General features: G+C 41.2%; 1 protein-coding gene across 2 annotated transcripts in view; it reads left to right on the top strand.

Moving 5' to 3' along the window:
* The window catches only part of slco1c1 (solute carrier organic anion transporter family, member 1C1), a 30,734-nt gene extending 10,823 nt beyond the window's left edge, over window positions 1–19,911 (top strand). For both annotated transcript variants that reach the window (XM_081722984.1, XM_027025621.3), the window contains 13 exons: window positions 334–475; window positions 1,790–1,922; window positions 5,836–5,957; window positions 6,217–6,363; window positions 8,381–8,479; window positions 13,008–13,247; window positions 13,669–13,833; window positions 14,505–14,700; window positions 15,032–15,197; window positions 17,721–17,893; window positions 18,381–18,445; window positions 18,605–18,722; window positions 19,439–19,911. In XM_081722984.1, the coding sequence (XP_081579110.1) occupies window positions 334–475; window positions 1,790–1,922; window positions 5,836–5,957; window positions 6,217–6,363; window positions 8,381–8,479; window positions 13,008–13,247; window positions 13,669–13,833; window positions 14,505–14,700; window positions 15,032–15,197; window positions 17,721–17,893; window positions 18,381–18,445; window positions 18,605–18,722; window positions 19,439–19,679 (2,007 nt within the window). In that variant the 3' untranslated portion in view covers window positions 19,680–19,911. The remainder of the gene's footprint in view (window positions 1–333; window positions 476–1,789; window positions 1,923–5,835; window positions 5,958–6,216; window positions 6,364–8,380; window positions 8,480–13,007; window positions 13,248–13,668; window positions 13,834–14,504; window positions 14,701–15,031; window positions 15,198–17,720; window positions 17,894–18,380; window positions 18,446–18,604; window positions 18,723–19,438) is intronic.
* Window positions 19,912–22,028: the final 2,117 nt, after the last annotated feature.

Genomic DNA, 22,028 nt, shown 5'->3' with positions numbered 1-22,028 from the left:
CCTGTGGCACTTTGGCTGGATGGGGCAGTATCACTCAGAAGTGTGACATCAGCTCTCCTAATCCTCTTTTGTCCCCTACTTATAATGCAGTGCATCTTGAGAAATACTGCCTTCCCCCCCACCATGTCTCTTCATTGCTCATTCGTTCCCCTGTTTCTCACTCCCATTTCTCTTCCTGGTTCTCCTGTCCCTTGTGATTTTAAATGTAAATTAAGGAAGCAGTACTTCTACGTTCAAAAACTGCTTAATGAGGTATAGCAACAGAGCTGCCACAGCATATGAATGTGATTAAAATGGTACCCGTCTCTTCTTTCTTCATCTCTCCCATTCCAGATGTTCGTTGTAGCCTTGTCCTTTACCTACTTTGCGAAGGCTTTATCTGGGAGCTATATGAAAAGCACAATAACTCAGCTGGAGAGACGCTTTGACATCCCCAGTTACTTAATAGGCGTCATTGATGGGAGCTTTGAAATAGGTAAGCATCGGCTCACTATACGTCAGCAGACTGCTCCAAATAATTCTCGTGTGTCTCAGCTGTGTTCAAGCTACAGAGAAATAGCAACCTTTCATAGAGCCAGCAGTGCTCCTTGTGCAACATTAGCATTGTAGAATCATCTTAGCAGGTGTGCTGTAATGCTTGTTAGTCATCAACAGTGCAATGGGGAGGTGTGGTAGGGGAATACAAGAAGAAAACTGCAAATATATTTAAGAAACAAGTGTTGTTTTAATTACCACATGTGTTTTGTGTCAGTTCACAAAACTCCCTGCTAAGTTCCCTTGGAGTAATATCTAACAGAGCTGGGCTGGGTGAGGTGGCCTTTTTTGTAGGGTGAATTCCTGGTTTTCTCTCACTGGTAGGATAAGACTCTCTACAATAATCTCAGGCACCTCTAGAGTTCCAAAGCATAGGTTTGAAGCTCTGCACACTGCTGTAGTCATCACTCACATGGCAACTGGCAACCAGTGTTACTTAGGAACAGCGTAGAGAGTAGAGATGGAGCTGGAGCCAGAATGGTTAAGCAGTCTCGCATGAATCATGTATTAGCCACTCTGGTGGGCAGAACTGATGACTCTCTCTAAGGTTGGCATATTCTCTAAGGTTTTAGTACATTATGCAAAAGTTATTTGAGGTTTCACAATTATTTTGATCTTGTTCCAAAGCCCAAACATTTAATCTTGGTGAGAGTAAGTGTTATGGTTTTGTTAATTTAATGTGATTTTTTTTTTTTTTTTTTTTTTTTTTTTTTTGTGCATAGGCCAGGTAGTATTACATAAAAATGTTAATGTACTGCCATTTCCAAGGAGCAAAATATTAGAAAACAAACAAGCAAAATAATTAACAGCAGTTCACAAATAATGTTATTTATTATGTATTACTGCTAGTCACAAAGTAGTTATTGTCACAAGTAGCACTTGTCAAGTAAGAGATGCAGGGTGTCCATCAGTGAATCTGCTCAAAACCATCACAATTAAGACTTTAAGGAGCCCTGTCCTTTCAATTAATTATTTACAGAACTATCATGTACATGTTAGAGAACAAGTAAACAGAAAAGGAATAGTTGGAGTAAAGTAAGATCTCTTTATGTTTGTACTCGGGTTCTACTTAATGTAGCTACTGTAAATTTAAGTGTATATCCTTGTTTACTAGTCTATGATGCCCATCTTATTTTTTCTTATTTGTTTGTTTATTTACATTTACATGGTCAGACAGTGATGCCTGTAGTGGTTTTTAGTAGTTTCTCTACACATTATGGACAATGTATCTTTCTCTCTCTGATTTTACTGTTAGGTAACTTGTTGGTTATCGCCTTTGTGAGTTACTTCGGAGCCAAGCTTCATCGACCAAAGATCATTGCCATTGGCTGTCTGCTGATGTCACTAGGAACATTCTTAATTGCCCTCCCTCATTTTATTATTGACCGGTAAGTTGGAAGCTTTAGCAATAATTTGTTGATCCAAAAGAAAGTATGGATACATTGCATAGTATGGTAATTGTCAAAAATGACCAGACAGGATACAATTGCAAATGATCTTTAATTAATTTTCTGGGACAGGAAGATTTAAATCGAAGACAGGCATGCAGTTGGGAAATCTTCAATCAATCAATGGAGCAGTCCAATAGAGAAGTCATTAACCAGAAAAACAAATCAGAGCACACAGTACACAAACAAACACAAACATTCAGACACAAGAGATGGATTTGCAGTTAGGCAAGGGGCAGTTTTATTCAGGAAGGTAAATGTGTAACTAGGGAAGAGGTGGCAGGGGTGTGGTCGGTGATCAGAAGGCAGTGCTGAATGAGGAAGTGTGAGGAGTTAAAGCAACAGAGAAGTAGTTGGCTGGGGTGGAGGTGTGGTGGGCTACAGCAGGGGACATCAGGGGAGGGTGGGAGGAGCCGTGGCAGCTGAGACGGGTTGAGGCTCAGTAACATTATGATATCAAGAGTAGGGGTAAGGTGGCAGAAAGAGAGAACAGATTATTAGGCGTGCCCAGGTACAAGGGTGTGTAAATTGGGGAACTATAATGTGCAAAGATGGACTCCAGAAGATCTAGCTATGACAGCACAGCTAAAAGGAAAGAGCCAGAAGGAAACACAGGCATGAATGCTACCTGGAACATAGCACACCGCTGCTCGCAGTCAACAAACTTGAGTGACGAGGTGAAGTGACAGCATCATAACATTCCAGCTTACCATAACTCAAGCTGATTGGACCCCCAGATCAACACCTTTACTTAACATGGGAAGTAATTAATAAAATGCCTGACTGTATAGAGAGACATGGTGGGTCATAATGCACTAGGAGTTCTTTAAGGTATTGTGGGGGTATTTTATAATCAATACGAAATTTTACTAGGAGCCAATGAAAAGTAGCTAAGATGGGCGTAATGTGATCAAATTTTCTAGTTCTAGTAAGAACTCTGGCTGCTGCATTTTGAACTAGCTAGAGCTTGTTTAGGCACGTAGGGGTATAGCCAGATAATATGGCATTACAGTAGTCCAATCTTGAAGTGATGCATGGACTTGCTTTTCTGCATCATGTGAAGAGAGTATGTTCCTTATCTTTGCAATGTTCCTGGGGTTTAGTTATTTACATGATCTTTGAACAAGAGGCTGGGTTCCATGATCACGCCAAGATCTTTAAGTTTCAAGTTTCAAGTTTGGTTTATTTGTCACATACATAGTCATACACAGTACAACACGCAGTGAAATGGTGGTTTTAACTGATCTAGTTGTCTCTGGGCCTAATAGAAGCACCTCTGTTCACTTCTGTTAACCATTTACTGGTTACTTGTTAAGAGGTGAGACCTGTGGAATAGTGACAAAGCGTGTTCTGGATATATTTGGCCCAGGGAATTAACCGGACTGGGTATGTATGCTGTTCCATACAATAGCGCCATAAAAATCCTGGTTCCTGGTTCCAGTTCCTGGTTAACCTGTTCCACCTGCCCATTTGTCTGGAGATGATATCCGTAAATGAGGCTGTGATCCCCTGATAGTCATAGCCTTGATGTGTCATCTTTGAGTCTTGAGGGATGGTGATTCAAGTCGAGCCTTACTAGAGGTTTGAAAGCACCAGAGTTCAGAACAGGATCTGTTTAGTGCTTATAGGTGTGTGGAAGCTTATAGGTGAGTGATTTAAATGAGCATTTATCTGATCAATTTAAATCCACCACATGGAGCCAGTGGAGAGAACACAGCAGGGGGGTGACATGGGAGAACATGTTGAAAACAAGCTGTGCAGCTGCATTTTGTTTGAGTTGCAGGGGTGTGCTTCATAGCAGCTGTTTACCCTTTGGCCGAAGGACACTTTTAGCAGGACAGTGCACAATGCCACAAGGGTCATGTAGTCATGGATTGGATCCAAGAACATAACAGCAAGATTTCCTTGCTTCCCTGACCTTCACAGTCCCCACCTCTTAATCCTACAAAGCATCTCTGGGACAAGGTAGAATAGGCTGTTCAGAGCATGTCCGTACTTCTACCTGATTTGCTGCAACTGTAAGAAGCTACCCTGTCCGCAAGGGCCACAATTCCTGCAGAACAATTAACACCTAGTGGACTCGTTATGCCATAACGAATTGCTGCAATTCTGAATACCAATTTAGGTCCAAAGGAGATCTGTGATAAACTGGCCATTTAGCTTTCATGGGCAATAGTAGTTGTCTGGTCTAATCTCTGAAGACCTCATTAATAAATGCTTGAAAATCTGAAGATCCCATGGAAATGCCAAAAAGCAAAATTAGGTGCTTAAAGTGACCACAAGTTGTGTTTCAAGTTTCAAGTTTGGTTTATTTGTCACATACATAGTCATACACAGTACAACACGCAGTGAAATGGTGGAGAGTGCTCTGTCCAAACTGAGGAAGAGAACCAGGGGTGCATAGAGAAAAAAAATATATATATACAGATAAATATATATTCTATGTATGTACAAAAATATATTAACAATGTATGTACAATATATGTATATTATGATTATATACACAATGTACAATGTATATGGTTGAGTATATATGTACACAATCTACAGAATGTACAGATCCATTGTATAGTACCATATCTACAGTTGTTGTAACAGGTTAATTGAGTATAAATCTAAATCTATATATACACATGTACAGATATACAGTCATGTTACGTGGTGGTACAGATATACAGATATACAGATATACAGTCATGTTACGTAACAGTCATGTTACGTGGTGGTGGTGGTGGTCCCCACAGTTTATCAGTTTCCCTGATTCAGGGCCCGAATGGCCTGTGGGAAGAAGCTCCTCTTCAGCCTCTCTGTCTTGGCCTTCAGGGAGCGGAAGCGCCTCCCTGACCTCAACAGAGAGAACAGTCTATTGTTGGGATGGGTGGGGTCCTTCACAATTTTCCTGGCCTTGGTTTGGCACCGCTTGTAGTAGGTGGTCTGCAGGTCAGGAAGTTCCGAGTGAGTGATGCGCTCTGCTGAACGCACTACCCTTTGGAGTGCTTGTCTGTCCTGCTTGGTGCTATTTCCAAACCAGACTGTGATGTTCCCCGTGAGGATGCTCTCGATAGTGCAGGTGTAGAAGTTCCGCAGTACCTTGGAGGGCAGTCTGAAGTCCCTTAGGCGTCTGAGGTGGTAAAGACGCTGACGAGCCTTCTTTGCCAGGGAAAGCCAGAGCTCCAGTTTTCCCCAGCACTGTGTAGCGAAGTGCTTTGACTCGTTCTAACACCACAGGAACTAATGCAAGTGGATACTGAAATTTCACTAAACAATCATTAAGCTGCCTGTAGTCTATGTACTGTTGAAGGTCACCATCCTTCTTTTCTGTGTGCTTGCTACCGAACAGTGCATAGACTAATTGCATAAAATCACAGCAATGGGTAAAATTGAACAGTTTATTGAGCATGATTGATTATAGGCAATAGCCTTCTCTCAGCACTGCACATCATATGCAATGTCCTTTCTGTTCTGTTTGTTACTGCTGTTGTGGTTGGTGCTGTTATGATTGGTTTTTAATTTTTTATTTTTTATTTTTTTTGTGGCTGTGAAACCTTACATTAGCAGCCTTGTTTGAACAGTGGTAATCAGTGGGCAACAACAGTAACCAGTGACCTAGCCAATATTCCTCTACATTCAGTAGTTTTTATTCATTTCTTTGTTTATTTATTTGTGTGATTGTTTTATATAAGTGGCAATGCCGTAGGAGTTTCCAGCCCACTTCATCATTGGCTATAACACTGGATATGCTATTTTAAAATCTTTAGAAACTCTTGAGTCTTTAAGGACTTTAAAGTCTGAATGTATTGTATGTATTTCTGTCCTTGCACTAAACACTTGTACTGATGTTTTGAATTATCAGATATAAATTTGAATCATCAGTTAGATCATCAGTGAACTCCACAAATAACCTCCTTCCATGTATGACAATTTCATCGTGGATGTTGTCTGTGGGTGACCATACCTCTACAGTGTCAGATACAGGTAAACTTCACTCAGTTTACTCTCAGTAAGATGACATAGATAAATAAGAACTGTGTTTTATTTATCCATATCACCAAGCAAATATATACACATTTATTACACATATATTTTCTTTTCATTTTCAGTCCATTTATAGATTGAATCATATCATTTTTTTCTAAAATTGTGTGCCCTGATTTATATTCTTAGAAATATTAATATTTCTTTTGGGATATTGTATTACATATTTGACTGTATTTTCACCCCACTGTTACATCAGGCTGTGAGAATGAGTCCCGGTTGTCCATGTGGATCTATGTTTTACTGGGAAACATCTTGCGTGGAATTGGTGAGACCCCAGTACAGCCTTTGGGGATTTCTTACATAGATGATCATGCCCCAGAGGACAACGCAGCCATCTACATCGGTATTAAAAGTTCACATTTCCTGTCTTGCTTTGTAGTGATTCCTTACAAAAATATTTACAGAAATTCTTATGAACAAAATTTATTTGGCATTCCTATTAATATAAAATTGGAGCAGATTGCTGCAGATTAAAATATTATGATAGAAATTAAAACAACTGTTGTTTAATGTTTGGACCATCAGCTGTTTAATGTTTGGGTTATGTTAGTCAAGGAATTAACTTGTTGATACTGGACTCTAAGTAGGCTTTATTGGACTCTAAGCAGGCTTTATTATGAAATGAAGCTATTCAGAATCAATTTAAATAGTGTCTGGTGTAATCCAATGCTGTAATGAGATTTTAGGTTGTTGTTGTAATTGTTGCTGCTGTTGTGGTTATTGCTGTTATGATTGTTTTTGTGACTGTGAAACCTTCCATTAGCAGCCTTGTTTGAATAGTAAAAATCAGTAGGCAACAGCAATAACCAGTGACCTAGCCAGCGTTCCTCTACATTCAGAAAACAAATGCATGCTCCACTTATTTTCAGAAAAGGTCTTTGGGTAGTCACAAAACAAATTATAAAGGGTAACTTTGGAGTTCCAGATACTTATTTTGCAGTTGGTTGCATGAACTACTGTACATTTTATGGTATTGACATGGATAAGTATGGGTGAGATTTGACCACATTGTGAGATTTGACCACAGGCCAATTCCAGCCTCTCCTTCTCCCCTTGGTCAGATTGAACCCAGCTTCATTCACATTAATGTATTCATAAGCACGAACGTATTCCGAGTCTGTCAATAGGAATATAATACTTTTCACTTTATTGACTAAAACAAGCATATTATTACTCAAATTATTATTGAGTAAATTTAAGAAAAGACAGCTTGTAGAGGAAACACTTGTATTTTCTGAGTACACTTTAAAAAAGTGGAGGTCACAAAATCAGCCATTTCAGCATAGCTTCCACCTATGAATATGTGATTAGTACTCAGGAATATCTGTGATAATGTGATCTCTTAGGGCTACACTAATCATTTCTCTGTCTGAAAATGTGTGCTTCTGTAAGAAGGATTTCAAAGCTAGTCTGGCTAAAAAGGTTCTTCATGGCACCTGTTTGTGGCTACTTGTATCTCGTAGGATTGTGGGTCCATAGATGCTCAGAAGTGAGATTGCTGTAATGGGAAGACTGCTCACATATTACACAGTGTATATCATCCTGTGCATCTCTGATAAACACAGTCAGACAGACTACAAGGTTTTCTGCATTTTCATGAAGGGTTAAATGTATGGATTAAATGTATGAATGTGAGGAGGGGTAGCAGCAACAGGAGCAGTGTAGAGGGGATATCAATGGGACATCCTGAGTCACCATGGAAACTCCATGAAGCCTTGTGGGGCCCATGATTTCACCAGGTTATGGATGGATATGGGTTAGAGTTAGGATTAAATCACAGAGGTTATTGTTAGGTTTAGGATTAGGGTTAAATCACTGGGTTAGAGTTAGAGTTAGGGTTAAATCACCAGAGTACCTATGGGACCCATGAAAAAGATTTTAGTTTGGTTCAATATACAGCAGATATAAACATGTTTATACATACTGTTATGCGTATTCTTCCCTCAGCAGCTTCACTCTAATGTTGCAGATATGAACACATGCAAATATAAACAGATCTTAAGAGCTTGTGAAGGATTTCAGTATCTACTGCTTCTACAGCTAATAATGTCTAATTGCATTTTATATATGAAACATGCTATAGGACAGAGCAAAAGACATAACTGACTTTTAATCCCTATGAAAGAAAACAAGTTTGTTGCTACTATTTTAAATGTGATCTTTAATATAATGAATACAGCTTTCTTCTCTGTTATCCTACTGATTTGAGTTCAATATTTTAGATCTTTGGTAGGATAGCTGAGTTCAGATATACTCACTGCTGTGGGTTGTTTTTATCTTTGAAGACTTTCTTGCCATTGTGGCACTCGAGACAGCAGACTTGAACACTCTTCAAAATCTTTGTTGGTCATTTGTCTCAGGGTGTATTCAGACAGTGTCTGTAATTGGTCCAGTGTTTGGATACCTGCTTGGATCCCTTTGTGCAAAGATATATGTGGACATTGGATTTGTCAACATGGGTAAGTGATGTTACTAGTGATCTCATTCATTTGATCACTTCACTGTCTAGCTGATTCACCTTTGTATGTTAATTATTATCTGATACAGTGAATGCATTTTACTTGCACTGAAGTAAAATAGTCTCAAAATAGTCCCAAAATAGTCCCAAAATAGTCCCAAGAGATATAATACTTCAGAATTGCCACAAATATTGAGATTTTAGGCAAGCTGCAAAGGATCAAGGATAATAATGCTCATTGCATTGTACTATAGTCCTGATATTGTCCAGGAATTTGTAGGTCTCTGTGCTGTTATTCTGCATTAGAAGTTAGTCATATGATTTTATTGCTTAACAGAATATAATACACATTATATACAAATTTACTTTTGTTTAATGTTCTCACTAACTGAAATTTTGCTTCATCATGTAATCACATTATTTATGCGTACAGCCCAATGTCAAATGTGATCTGTATTCCAGTATGTAAAATGAATCTCCTTTGCATGGGACTTCACATGCCTGCTCTCATCTGTGGTTCAGATCTACATGCATCTCTAAGCTGAATGAGTGCTGACTGCATCTGAGATCTGAGAGAGAAATATCTAAGAGTGAGAGTGGAGAATTTACATGTCTACTTGGCACAAATATTCTTATTATTCATATTTGTCTGTGTGTGCATGTGTCAAGTCAAATTTATTTATATAGCGTTTTTTACAACAGGTGTTGTAAATAAGCAGCTTTACAAATGTCCAAGTCCAAGTCCCCAATGAGAAAGCCAAGGGTGACAGAGGCAAGGGAAAAATCCCTAGAGCATGAGGAAGAAACCTTGAGAGGAACCAAGACTCAAAGGGTGGGGGGGGGGCATCCTCCTCTGGCTGTCAACGGTCACCACAATAGTAACAATATGAGCAATAAGGAGTAGAATAAGTAGTGAGATAAAAATAAATGAATAAATCATAAAAATGACAAAATAAGTGATAAGTGTCTAGTCCAGTTTTCTAGAAGTTCTAATCTGGTCCCGACGGTGTGCGCATGTTCAAAACCCATCCCGCACAAAAATGTCCTTCAAGGGCAATGGAGAAGTATTCGGTTGGGGTGGAGGTGTGGTAGGCTACAGCAGGGGACATCGGTGGGTGGTGGAAGGATCCATGACAGCTGAGACGGGTTGAGGCTCATTATGATATCAGGAGTAGGGGTAAGGTGACAGAAAGAGACAACAGATTATTAGGCGTGTCCAGGAATGAGGGTGTGTAAATTGGGGACCTATAATGTGCAAAGATGGACTCCAGCACATCTAGCTATGACAGCACAGCTAAAAGAATAGGGCCAAAAGGAAACACAGGCATGAGCTCACCCTGGAAACTCAGCACACTGCCAATCTGTCAACAAACCTGAGTCACAAAAGAGGTGAAGTCACAGCATCATAACATTCCAGTTTACCATATCAATGCCCATGGACCCCCAGATCTACACCTTTACCTAAGATGTGAAGTAGTTAATAAAATGCCTGACTGTATAGACTGTATAGCCTTAAAAAGTGAGACTGTGTCTGAATCTCAAACATTTACAGGAAGGTTATTCCATAATGTGGGAGCTTTATATCTTTATACCCCCCTGTGGTAGATTTTCCTATTTTTGGTACTAGTAAAGAGCCTGCACCTTTTGATCTATGCAGAACTTCAGAACTCCATCAGTCCCAGAGGGGGTACACAGTCTGATTGCCACCCCTGAGGTTTTCAGTGGAGACGCCGAGAGCTGCTAAGGGTTCGTGGTTCAATGCGAACTGTATTTTGATTACCAGCCCCATCTGCCAGACCATGCCAAAGTGGCATTTATGATCTCCAGGCTCACAGGGAGAGCCCGTACCTGGGGAGCCACTCTAGTGGTTAACTCCTCCCCGCTTTTAAATGACTACCAGGGGTTTCTACAGGAACACAAGGCAGTGTTTCACCACCCCCATCAGGGAAAAATCTGTGGAAGGGTTCTACTTTTTATAAAGTCCTTTAGCACCCTGACTAGGCCTCTCATGGACTTACTAAGGGGACAAGCCAAATGGTTGAACTGGAGAGAAACGGCAAAGATGGCATTTGATGACCTGAAGACCGCCGTCTCTACCACGGCTGTATTGCAGCAACCCGATCCAGGGAAACCTTTTGTCATGGAGGTGGATGCTTCTGACGTAGGAGTTGGGGCAGTCTTGTCTCAGATGAAATGGAGTGAGGGAAAGTTAAGGCCAGTAGTCTACTTCTCGTGAAATCTGAGTCCATCCGAGCGGTACTACAGCGTTGGGGATAGATAACTCCTAGGGATGAAACTTGCCTTGGAAGAATGGAGACATTGGCTAGAGGGACCAAGACACCCCTTTATGGTCATCACTGATCAAAAAAACCTAGAGTATCTTCAGCCCACTAAGAGGCTGCATGCCAGGCAGGCTCTGTGGTCCCTTTTCTTCTCCCGGTTTGATTTTTGTGTCACCTCCAGGCCAGGAGAGAAAAATATAAGGGCAGATGAACTTTCACGGCAGCAACCAGCCAGGAGCCGGTCCTCTCTCCTTCATGCTTCCTGGCCATGGTCACTTGGGAATTAGACCGCAGCATAGAAGCTGCTAACCCCCAATGCCCACCGAAATGGGTGTATGTTCTGCAAAGACTTCGGGGGATCTTTTCACCTGGGCACAGACCTCATTAGGAACAGGACATCCAGATCGACATCCACTGCACAATTGCTGAGTGCAAGGTACTGGTGGCCGGCTATGCAGAAGAATGTAGTTCATTACGTGGCGTTGTGTGGATTTCGTTTTGGACAGGGAGGCTCAATTCACATTGCGAGTATGGAGGGAGTTGCTCGGGAAGTTAAACATCATTGTTAGCCAGACATCAGGCTACACCCCAAGGCAAACAGCTAGGTGGAGCGGGTAAATCAGGAGCTGGGCAAATTTCTACACCTGCAACTGCATCCTGAGACATGGAGTGCATACCTCACATGGGCTGAGTATACATAGAATTCCCTTTGTCATGCTGGGATGAAACTAACCCCCTTCGAATGTGTGCTAGGTTACAAACCCCCGATCTATCCTTGGAACTCCCCCACATCAGACCAACCGGCAGTTGAGGAATGGTGTAGGCGCAGCGAGCAAGTCTGGGAGGAGACTCACAGGCAGGCCATAGCAGCTTACAAGAGAAAGGTGGACAGGAGACACAGGGCGACTCCACAGTTTGGCACTGGACAGAAGGTTTGAGTGGCTACTAAGGATGGCCAGCGGGCCCTCCCGGTAAGATGAGAGCCAGTTATGAGGGTCCATACACCATAACCGGTGGTGTCAATGAGGTGTCATACCGGATAGGTTTACAGGGGTCGAGTCATGCATCGAGGGTCTTCCACGTCTCCACCCTGAAGCTGGTGGTGGAGGGTCCCCTGTCGGGGGAGGACAATGCTTCAAGAGTCCCGTTACCACCGCTAGAGGTTGAGGGTGGCTTTGGTTATAGGGTTCGTGTGTTACTCGATTCCCAGAGGAGGGGCTCGAGGTTGCAATACCTTGTGGACTGGGAGGGTTACGGCCCTGAGGAGCAAAGCTGGTTACCTCCTCCCAGATACTGGACCCTGACCTAATCGCCTCCTTACACAGGGAGCACCCGTTGAAGCCCGCTCCTCGTCGGCCAGGCCGGCCGCTCTCAAGAAGGCTGGCGGAGTCTTCGGTGTGGGGGGGGATTCTGTCATAGTTGGCCAGTCTCCCAGCAGGAGGGACACGCCCACTCTAGTTCGGAATCATAACAAACACCTGCCTCGCTCCAAATCATCCACATACTGCTTATACTCACTTGTTCCTTGTTTGTTTCCCACTATTTTAACCCACATCCCTGCGGACTGTGCTGTGTATTAGCGGACTAAACCCAGACGTCTCATTACGGAATACCACACTATGTCCTACTATCATTGTTGTTTTCATTTTGTTGTTTTACTGCTTTTGTTTACTATGGGGAATAGAGCTATATTCTTCAGACACGCCTCTTGCTCCCTCTGTGTTGCCAGTGTCACATTAGGTTCAATTACTTCAGGTAGGATTTCATTAAGAAAGTGTGTGGGCAGTGATTCTAGTAAGCAAGTGGAGAATTTTGAGCATGAGATCAGAGATGTAAGTTCTAGCTCTTGGATAGGTATGAAGGATTCTAGAGTCCTATTTGGCTCGGTTGTTCTGGTAAGTGCCTTTCTATACTTCAGAAGGCTCTCGTTCCATGCAAGCTGGAAGACTACAAGCTTAGTGTGGCAGCATTCACATTCTATTTTTCTAGATTTTTGTCTTAAACAGAGCAACATCAGTGTGTGTGTGTGTGTGTGTGTGTGTGTGTGTGTGTGTTTGTATAAATATATATATGGTAAAATACAAAATATACACATGATAACGTAACATCATTTGTCCCTGTACTCTTCATGGTTTTTATTGTAATGATTGTGTCATTGAGCACTTACCAAACATGTATTTTTTTTCCTGAGTGTGGATCCTAGGCTGTGTGGATCTGTATGGACATACATGTGTTTTTTTCCCCCAGAGAGTGTTGGCATCACACCAGGAGATCCCCGCTGGGTCGGTGCATGGTGGCTGGGCTACCTCATCACAGGCACCATCACTCTCATTTCGGCTATGCCCTTTTGGTTCTTGCCCAAGTCTCTTCCAGAGGGACGAATGTCCAAGTACTCTCCTGAGAGGACACGCTTCATCAGGGGCTCCTCTAGTCTGGATCACAAGTACCAAGCAGATGACCCAGCCAACTTCATAGAAATGGCTAAAGGTTGATGGATAAAAGCATCAAAGCACCACAAAATGGCCCATATTCCTTTATTATATGAGCTGTGCTCTGATTGGCTGCTATGTATTGTGGGAAAAAAAAACCTTACATAAAACCAACTAAGTAAGAGGGCTGTAGACAGAATAGGCACAAATATGTAAAAGAGTTTGTTCTCAAGACATCAGATTTACAGACTTCCAGATTTAAAAATGGACTGTTTTTGCATCTTAGATTCCATATATGAACAGTATGAAATTTTTACGTATTAGAATATTCTTTCAGAGAGAATTTCAGTTTTCCATGATGGGGGCCTTTAAATCATCCAGCAAGTTTACTTTTTTGTTGTTTTCTTCTCCTTAAACATGTTTATGCTTTCTTCTGTGTCAGAACATTGGGAACTAAAAGACTTCTTTATGTTTTGCAGACTTTTTGCCATCTCTGAGATCTCTCCTGGCGAACCCTGTTTATTTTTTGTACCTTTGTGTTACGGTCGTGCAGTTTAACTCTTTAATAGGCATGGTGACCTACAAACCCAAATATATAGAGCAGCACTATGGGCAAACTTCTGCCAGAGCAAACTTCCTAATGGGTAAGTGTGTGTTGGAATTGTATATGTCAAGAGATGTTGTTACCAGGTAGCTTCAGATACTGTGAATAAAATTCAAATGTCCAAAAGTAGATATAAAACAGAAGCACTTGGATTAGAAAGAGGATTTTTTGACATAAGGATGTGTGAAATAAACTGGTGACCAGTGTTAACACATTAAGAAGTTTGGCAGCTCATGCAGGGATTAAAATTCAATGAGGACTTCATATTAGGGATTCAACAGGTATGTGGTAAGCTCATCCGACACCTTTTGTCCCAGTCCTCAGCACAACAGACATGGATATTTACTGCACTGTATGGAATTATTAACTATTAAATGTGTTTCAGCAATATGTTCCAATGCAAATATAATGCTGTTAAAAGTATTGTTTGGATATTTCATTTCAGGTATTTAGAGGACTTGGATTTGCAGAAGCACTACTATGACCATCTATTCAGCACTCACCACATAGCATTTATCTGCCACTTACTAATGTTGATGTTTTAGCATAAGCAAATTATATATCTCAATCTTAGTAATGTGGCTATATATGGCTCTAATGTGGCTCTCCTTTTTGTCAGCAGTGTGACACAGTGACCCTAACCTCACATTAGGGACAGCATTCTCTGGCTGGGTAGTGACTCAACACTTTTCTGAACGCTGGTTGTTTTAGGTGTGATGAACATCCCAGCGGTGGCCTTCGGGATGCTCTTGGGGGGAGTGCTCATGAAGAGGCTCAAGCTGAGCATCATGGGAGCAGCCAGGCTTGCGCTGGGAACCTCTCTCCTGGGCTACTTCCTGTCTCTGCTGTTCTTTGCTCTGGGCTGTGAGAATGCCAAAGTAGCTGGCATCACTGTGTCATATGCTGGGTATGATGAGGCTTAGTTTTGTGATAAAGTATCTTTCCTATAATGGCTTTCCTATAATGGCTTCAAGCATAAAATCCAAAACAATTACCAGAAAGTTTTGTTTGCTCCATTCTCTTAATAGTTTTGTGTGTGTGTGTGTGTTTGCATGTTTGTTTTATTTTGTTTGATAGGGATGTATAGGGTTATTTATTTAGGGTTTCTTTAAATTCTTTGAATGAAAACTTGGTGTGAATACACTCATCAAACCACAGGCTAAAATAAGCTTGTTTAAACTAAGAAAATAAATTATGGGCTTGTATGGTTTTGTTCTTTGTGTGTGTGTGTTGAACAGGATGGAGGGTGCCTCCTATGAGAAAAATCCTCTGTTTGTAAACTGTAATATAAACTGTGTGTGCTCACCCACGGAATGGGACCCTGTGTGTGATGTGGACGGTCTCACATATGTCTCACCCTGCCTGGCTGGGTGCCGCACATCTCGTGGCTCTGGGATGGACATGGTAAGTGGTGGAACAATGGCCTGTTTTTATTGTACTAACTCATCAGAGCTCAAAAGCCAGAATGTGTGGTTCCTGAAAGCACTGTACAGTCTGTCTGCTTTTGGCTTAAGTGTGAGCTTAAGCAGAAAGCAAACAGACTGACACTTCAGTTCACATTTAGTGTAGCTGTGTCACACAGGTGACCTCCACTAACCATACTGGACGAGAGCTCCCAACTTCACAAGATCCTCATCACCAGACTATTGAATCCACCTATTGCTCATTATCCTATCTGCATTTAACTATGCCTTTAACATTTGTCAGTCACTCTTTGTGAAAGTATTGTCATACTCTTAGTGCGTGCATACCAAGTGTTTCTATAGTTAGCTTTCATTCTCGTTGCTGCCCTGTTTTGTTTCATTCGAGGTTTTTGCCTTTGCCTGCTCCCTGTGATTTTGTTTGCCTGTCTCTTGTGCCTCTCTGGTTTTGACCTGGACTGTTTTTCATTGTTACTATGGATGTCAATTGGATTTGTCATCTTGTATTCTCTGGTTCTGACCCTCCTTCTGTTACGTAATATGACTACCCCATTGACAACATGTCACGATACGGCCCCTCCTTCCAGACGCCTCCGTTGTCTGTATGTGTGTGCGTGTGTGTTCGTTTGTCAGACCGCCCCCCCCCGTCTCATACCTGTTTCTCATTCTCCATCGTTGTCATGCATGTATTTAAGGTCTTGTCTAAATGTTAGTTGTTGTCAGTGTTTAACCATACGATAGCCTGTGACCCTTGTTTTGTGGCGGAATAAATATATTTGTTTTACACGACTCGTCCCCGCATCCTGCTCTGCCTCCTCAATGTTACAGAAAGACTGATTGCCAAAGGATGCTAAGGAAGAAGAATAAGAAAAGGAAGAAGGGGAGGAAAACATGTAACCGCTCCTCCCCAATCCATGCGGGGAAACCCCCCATATTCTTGGGGAGGGTGTCCCTGGAAACCTTTGGTGGGACCCTGTGTATAGGCCAGAATCGGACTCCGTAGGGTCCTGTTATCCATACGAGGACTACTGGGAGGACTACATGGATTATGGAAGGAATGAGGAGTTCAGTGACATTAATCTGCGGTCGGATTCCGAGTCTGTAGGGAGGATCTAGTGAAGGAGGTGGAGGAGGTCCTCCATAGGGACCATTAGCGACACTGCAGACTACGAGGGAAACGAGCCTCCAGCACCCAAGGCACCATCCAAGGTTCCGCCCAGTGCGTGGCACTACGGAGCAAGTACGCTACCACCTGTGACTTTCAAAGAGGCATCGTCGTCATCCGAGGAAGACACTCCTCCCCCTAAGACAAACAGCCCTAAAGTGCATGCCCTTACACCTAAGCCTTGTAGGGGCAAGAAGGCAGCGGCACCGGTGCATGCCCCAGAAACAGGCAATACAGCTGATGCGCTTCCCGACACGCATGCGGCAATGCCTGAGCAGCTGCCACCCAAGCCGGTGAAGGCCCCAGCTGCTCGGACTCCAACCCAGCCAATGGCTGGAGGACAGGCTAGGGTTCCTGCTGGCTTCCCCAGACTTTTTCAATATCCATGGTGTAATTTTGTGCACATTATTGTACCTGTCCCTATCACAGTGAATGTTCCGATCACTTTGTCCCCCTTTGTGTCTGTGCCCATTCCCGTTAGTGTGTCCATTCCTGTGTCTGTTGTTGTGTTGGTCCCTGTCCTGCTCGCACTGGCCTGTGTTAGTCACTTGGTCCTCCGGCCTCGCCATTTGGCGTTGGTCTCAGGGCCATAGATCAACAGGCTGGCGCCAGGAGTCGCGCCTTTCGGGGGGAGCTGTTACAATATGCCCCTCCTCCCAGACACCTGTGTGTGTGTGTGTGTGTGTGTGTGTGTGTGTGTGTGTGTGTGTGTGTGTGTGTGTGTGTGTGTGTGTGTGCGTGCGTGCGTGCGTGTGTGTGCACGTGCATTTGTGTTCGTTTGTAGGATCACGTGACTCGCTCCCGCATCCTGCTCTGCCCCCCCATGTTACCCAATAAAGTAGCTTTAAAGGTCCGCAAGTGTCTGACTTCTGTGAGGTCACAAGAGTGTTAATTTAATTAAACACCATTTACACCTAATTATATTGTATTTTTCCCAACAGTTTAATACTGCATGAGTGTAGGGTTAGGGTTTAGGTAGGGTTGATGTAAGGCACTGAACTTTACATTTGAAAACAGACCCCATAGACATTAATGACTGTTTATTTACAAAGGAGTAGAAAATGTAAGCAGTTTTCCTAATTTTTAAAATAAAATTTATATAAATGTTATAGATATGTTATTTAAAGTTATAAATTATTAAATACAACACATTTTTCCGTGTTTGTGAAGACTAGGTCAATGTTCTTGTTCCTGCCTGTTGGTTTTATGCAACTGTGTAAAAACTATAATGTAGCACATTTATAATTTGTTTTACCTAATTTGGAACAATACAGTTCAGCATAGTTCACAAATTAATTGAAAAAAAATCACCCATGTTGTTCTGCATTTGCATATCTCCAGGTTTATGAGCAATGCACATGTGTGACCAAGGGAAACCAAACAGCCTATCCAGGTCAGTGTAGACACCACAGGGAGAGCTGCCAGCAAGTCTTCCCCTACTTCCTGGCTCTGTCTGTCCTCACTTCCTTCATTATCTCTCTGGGTGGAACCCCAGGATACATGCTGCTCATAAGGTGAGTCAAACCCTGGCAATAATTAAAACATTGTGCTTCTTTGAATGTATGACTTCTATATAACTTTCCCATTACTGTTGTATATTTCTCTGCTCATGTTCAGGTCACTTCTCATTTACGTTCCAGGAATAGCCAAGTGTACTTTTAGAACCTAATTTTTAACACTCTAGCATAAATTGAATTCATCACCATCTCAGCCATCACTATCCCATGATTCAAAATCATCCGAACACTCTTCACAATTTTATGTGAGTGAAAAAGTGGGTGTTTATTTGCTCCAGATCCAGGTCAGCTGACTCTCCTGGCATATAGAGCCTCCTTAGTGCTAAATAAGACATTGTTGTTTGGGCTGCTAAAACTTAATGTACATGTGTCTCCTAGAAAAAAAAGCTTCTTTATCCTGAACAACATTGCTTAATGAAGGTGAAGCGCTAACAGAAGAGTACTCAGTCTTTATCCTTACGTTTTCTCTTTCACTGTACCGCAGATGCATCAAACCAGAGCTGAAGTCCTTAGCTTTAGGATTTCACACCCTGACAACACGTACTCTAGGTATTATGATCTCAACTACTTTTGATTGTTCTATTAAACATGGGAAAATCGTGTATTTTTGGTGACAATGTTGAATTGATATACTTAATTACTTTATGTAGTAAGAATATGACTGTTATTTATAATGCAACCACTACATGCATACGTGCCATTTAACAGCTGGCATCCCTGCTCCTATATACTTTGGGGCGATCATCGACACCACATGTCTGAAATGGGGCCATAAGCGGTGTGGGGGAAAAGGAGCATGTAGAATCTACAACACGGCTGCTTACAGGTAACATTCTTACACAAATATGTCACTTACAGGCTCCCTGCGGTATGAAATGAGCATGTTAATAGTTGGTTTTACAATGATTTAAGTGAAGGACACACCAAACTGACACTGACTAAAAAACGAACGCCCACTGCAAGGAACTGATGAGCTTTCTGTCAGCTCACTGCAGCCCTCGCCTGCGTTTGTTTACACTCAAACACACCAAACAGACTACATCTGATGAACGGCATGCATTTATATACTGCACCTGCACAAGAGAAAATAACTCAAAAAATACTGCTTTCCAAAGGTGCAGTATTCTTATAACGAGTACGCTGAGTTTGAGTGACTCTTCTTATAAAGAAGTACAATGAGTTCTGCGATCTGAGTGACTCCCACCTCTTCTTGAACTCTTTCCTTCCATAAAATTGCATATGGTAATGTGAAGGTAATGGCAAATGTTCTACCTGTTCTCTAGATAGGTGGCACAACAAAACTTAAAAATTCAGTGTTAGCCTAGTACACTGCCTTGGTAGAAAGATATCACTTCAATTACATGGAGATTCACCTTCCTGTTGAGTTTAGCTTCAACCATCATTTAAGGCACATAATCTTGCGTTATTAAAATTCTTATCAGCTGGAACAGAGGCTGGTTAGAGCAGGAATGTTTGTAGTTAGGTGGGTGTCCCAGATATGATTCGTGACCAATAAACTAGACCTGCTGTACTTCCTCTCAGGTTAGCATATCTGGGCTTAACGCTGGGCCTGCGGACAGCCTCCTTCTTCCTGTGTGCACTGGGTCTGCTGGTGTTACAGCGGCATATCAAGAGGCAAGAGAGTGGCGCAGTGTTCAATGGCAACACTGGAAGCACAGTGGCAGAGCTGCAGGTTCTCAGAAAAGAGGAGAGCAACAGTTCCCACTCAGACCAGTCCCCTCAGATCTCAGACTATGATCCTGAGCGGGAAACACACCTCTGAGACATTGACTTGTGAAGCAACTATACAGGGAACCATCTGGCTTTGTTAATTATATTTATTTTTCATAGATGATAAAAAAATATATTTCAACTAGAAGATGTAAATTATACAATTATACCTTATATATTGCAATTATACTTTGAAAGTAGGTGGTATTTTATTTTTCAAAAAATGTAGCAAAGCTTTTTTTGGCCGGGGGGGGGGGGGGGGGGGGGTTAACTGTTTTAATGAAGTAGTCAGTTATAACTACTGGAAAATAAGAATAAGGTATTTGTTACAAAATAGCAAATCTAAGTTATTTTAATGTCCTGGATCTCCCTGAAATTACTGTAATGATTCATCACAATCCTATATTTACAGTTATTACTTTTTAAAAACATATGTGCACAAAGAGACCTAAAATAAATCTACCACATCACTGTGTGGTAAGCTCTACCACTAAGGTTATGTTCACACTGCAGATAAAAGTAACTCAGATCCATTGTATTGCCTAAATCTGATTTACTGCACAAATCCAATTACAATATATTTTATATATGACCTATATCCAATATTAGTGATAATAAACCAGGCACCAGGACTGAGCCACATGACACACTCATCCAGATGTAACTGAAATCATGGTGATTTGTGCTGGAGGCCAGGTGCAAATTCAGCAACAAATCAGAATGAGGAAGAAGAGCCAGAGAGGGTGGAAATGTTGATTATGGCTTTGTGGAGTCATGGCAGCTATTTCAGTGAAGAATATATGAATGCACCTTGCCTTCCTGCCAGAATAAAATTGTGACATGTCTGATTTGACCATTCAGACAGCAGTCTTATACCAGGAATCAAATATGTATCATATTTCAGTACCACATATAAATGTCCCAAATCAGAATTGAAAATGTCACATTCAATTTGTTTTTTGTTGTTCATGTGGCAAATGTGTATCATATTGTACAGATTAAAAGGTAGGATTTGGACCACTTTTACCAGCAGTGTGTTTGCAGGTTTGAAGTTTGTAGCAAATACCTATGAGCTGTCTGTTGTATGTGTCAGGAAGACTGAGTGATGTGCTTTTTCATTATTCCGCCCAGCTCCATTTGTCAGAGGGTTTCGCTACCCCTACAGACTAGCAAACTTGATCAAATAGGTATGCATCATCCATCACAGCTGATATAATGTGCAACTGCATGTGTGGTATGTGTGATGTAAAATGTGTCTCATTATATGTGGCATGTATTTGCATCAGTATGTGTGAGCACTCATTTTTATAAATTGTCAATATCTGATGAATTGTCAATATTGGTATTCTCTCAGGTTGCTTACTCCACTGATGAAAATTTTCAAATAATTTTATATAAATGTAAATTCAGTCACTTTAGAAAAGTGGCTTGTTCTTCGATGTGTAGGTGAATTCTTAGTTGTTCATTTTGGGCAACTGAAGCTTAAAATAAATAAAACAAATGGCATTTATAATATATTATGTATATATGAATATATGTATATATGAATTATGTGTATATGAATATATGAAGCTTGTATATAGTTTCATTCACTGGTTTATTTTTTTTAAATGTATATCCTTAATTGAATGTGAAAAACAGCTTTTCTGCCAGATATTCCAGGGACTAAGGAATTGTTCACAATAGAAGTCCAAGGAAATCCAGCACATCAACCACAATTTAACAAATAACAGCAAAACAAGATTCCCAATAAAACAGGTCAGAGAAGGATACAAAGAACACTACAGCTTCTCCTAATGCAGTCATCAGGAAAATATATACACTACACCCACTACAGATACTGTAGTTCAATTATTTACATTTCCATTAAAAGTGCTTATAGCATTTTAGTACTTAATAATATAGATAATCCATTTTTAAGGTATATCAATAAGTTTTTTCTCTGCTACAATGCAAAAGGTCACTATATTCACTATCAAGTCTTCAAAAAAATTTTTTTTCACTTTGCTGAGCAGAAAGTGGAAAGTTTTATCACATACAAACTTATTATTCTCTAAAATCCTATGACATAACAGAACCTACCCCCCAATATGAACACTCAGGTTACTTAAAGTTTGGGTTAAAAAGAGTTACAACAGAGCTACCTCAAAGAAAAATCATAATGTATGTAATTTGCACTAAACAAGATTGTTAAATTGCTCTAGATATCAAAGATCAGCAACCATATATCAGCTGACATACCAAACTTGTGTGTAATTTACCTACCTCCACAGTACAGGAAAATATTTCCAAGAATGGTTCAAATGGGTTTAACTGAATCAGAGCATTTACCATTGTATGGAAATGGTTTCACTGTGATGTTTTCACTTATTTATCTTTTGTAGCTGTATGTGTAGTTATC

The sequence above is a fragment of the Electrophorus electricus genome, chromosome 11 (genome assembly GCF_041902795.1).
Source record: "Electrophorus electricus isolate QZ-2024a chromosome 11, ASM4190279v1, whole genome shotgun sequence".
NCBI classification, from domain to species: Eukaryota; Metazoa; Chordata; class Actinopteri; order Gymnotiformes; family Gymnotidae; genus Electrophorus; species Electrophorus electricus.
This window is presented reverse-complemented; position numbering and strand designations above follow the sequence as displayed.